Here is a 1855-nt window from a genome sequence, read left to right on the forward strand (position 1 = left end):
CAAAAAATAGTTTATGTTTCTACTGTAAAACGTTATTATGATATTATTGTATGATCATTGAAAAAAGATGAAAAAAAATTATGAAAATAAAAACTTCCAAGTAGTAATGACAAGAATTCGACTACAAACATCATGAGTGCAGAGTGTGTAGGTGGAGGTTATAGAAGGACAACATAATTGTTAACATAGTTAATCAAAAGTCATCAACAAACACTCTTACACAATAATAATAATAATAATAATAATAATATTATTGACAAATATTAGTTGCAACAGACTAGTCGAGACTGAAGGTTTGAAAAGTGTTTTGGCGGCCCTGAAAAGGGCCTTTTTGCTGTAGTAGAGTGGAGCGTGAATGGTGAAGACGCGTGCGCGGCAGCAGTCCAATAGTGTATTGTGCTGGCTGGCTGGCTTGCTTAACCTCCGAATCCGTACAGTGTACGTCCCTGACGTTTCAACGCGTAGACTACATCCATAGCGGTGACAGTCTTGCGTTTGGCGTGCTCTGTGTAGGTGACAGCGTCACGAATCACGTTCTCCAGGAATACCTTCAGCACACCGCGTGTCTCTTCGTAGATGAGACCCGAGATACGCTTCACTCCGCCTCGGCGAGCCAGACGACGAATGGCCGGCTTGGTGATACCTTGGATGTTGTCTCTCAACACCTTCCTGTGCCGCTTAGCCGAAAAGCCGAATAGCCGAAAAGCTGACCACAGGTAATACACAGCCAAACACACTAGTACAGTACACAAGTGAGACACTTTTCTGTTGGAAAATCAAACAAATATGCATGTAATTGTAACTGAATGATACTATTGAACATCCAGTCGACTTCTGAGTGTAATAGAATAATGTTTATCCAATTAAAATTGAAGAAAAGTTGAAAAAGTCATTTCACCAGTTTAACTGGGCTCAGTGTGCATGTTGTGTCCACAAAATAAGCAAGATATTGAATGCAGGACACAGAATATGCAGTGAAAACTTTCCTATTTATTTGAATAGCTTGTAAATTATACAGAACATTTGTGGTATGGTTAGCAGTCAATTTTGATTGAATTCAGTGTGAAAAACCATGTCTGTAATGTGAAAAACGCCGCTTTTCTTGTAGACTTGCTCCCGCGCTGTGTGGCGGGTTGCCTATCCACAGCCGTTGTCGGGCAGAGTGAATGTCATTTTAAAATAAATCTGTACTTATTGCACATTTATTGTGATTCTATGCTCACATTGTATGTAGAGAGGGTATGCAGTGTAGACGCATTGATATAACAATAGAAAAGCCAGTATAGATAGCTGGTTGTGCATAATCAGTTCACTATCAATTTAAAACACATTTGAATTTGGCGCCATAAAATGAACAGTCAGCTGGCTAGCCAATGACAATCGTTGTTGCCTCTATTTGCTAGAATATTGAGTTCTAAGTGCTGGCGCACGCTTACACACACACACACACACACACACACACACACACACACACACACACACACACAAAAACAAGCAAATAGAAGTGAATTTCCTTACAAATCATTTTCACAAAATTTTCACAAATAGGCTGTTGTTATTTGTTGTATCTGTCTATTACTCAATCTATCAAATCACTCACATTATGCTGTATTATCAATGATGGAAAAATTGAATAAATGAAAAAAACAAATGTAATTGGTGGCATTTATTTTGTTCATGTTCACAGTATTTCAATAGGCTATTGGCTGTTGTTATTTGTGTTTGACTCACAATCACTGACTCACATCTGTTGCTATCACTCTCTCACTCACACACACTCTCTCGCTCTCGTTCTCTCTCTATCTATCTATGTATATATCAAGACAAATAGATTTATTTATTTGTGGACAGAATC

The 1855-nt window shown here is 38.4% G+C and overlaps 1 protein-coding gene across 1 annotated transcript in view; it reads right to left on the minus strand.

Moving 5' to 3' along the window:
• Window positions 1-310: 310 nt before the first annotated feature.
• The window catches only part of LOC120351573 (histone H4-like), a 10424-nt gene continuing 8879 nt past the window's right edge, over window positions 311-1855 (minus strand). Inside the window, exon 2 of the mRNA XM_039429401.1 lies at window positions 311-706. Coding sequence (XP_039285335.1) covers window positions 417-706 — 290 coding nt within the window. The 3' untranslated portion in view covers window positions 311-416. The remainder of the gene's footprint in view (window positions 707-1855) is intronic.

Source organism: Nilaparvata lugens, chromosome 5 (assembly GCF_014356525.2).
Source record: "Nilaparvata lugens isolate BPH chromosome 5, ASM1435652v1, whole genome shotgun sequence".
Taxonomy (NCBI): domain Eukaryota; kingdom Metazoa; phylum Arthropoda; class Insecta; order Hemiptera; family Delphacidae; genus Nilaparvata; species Nilaparvata lugens.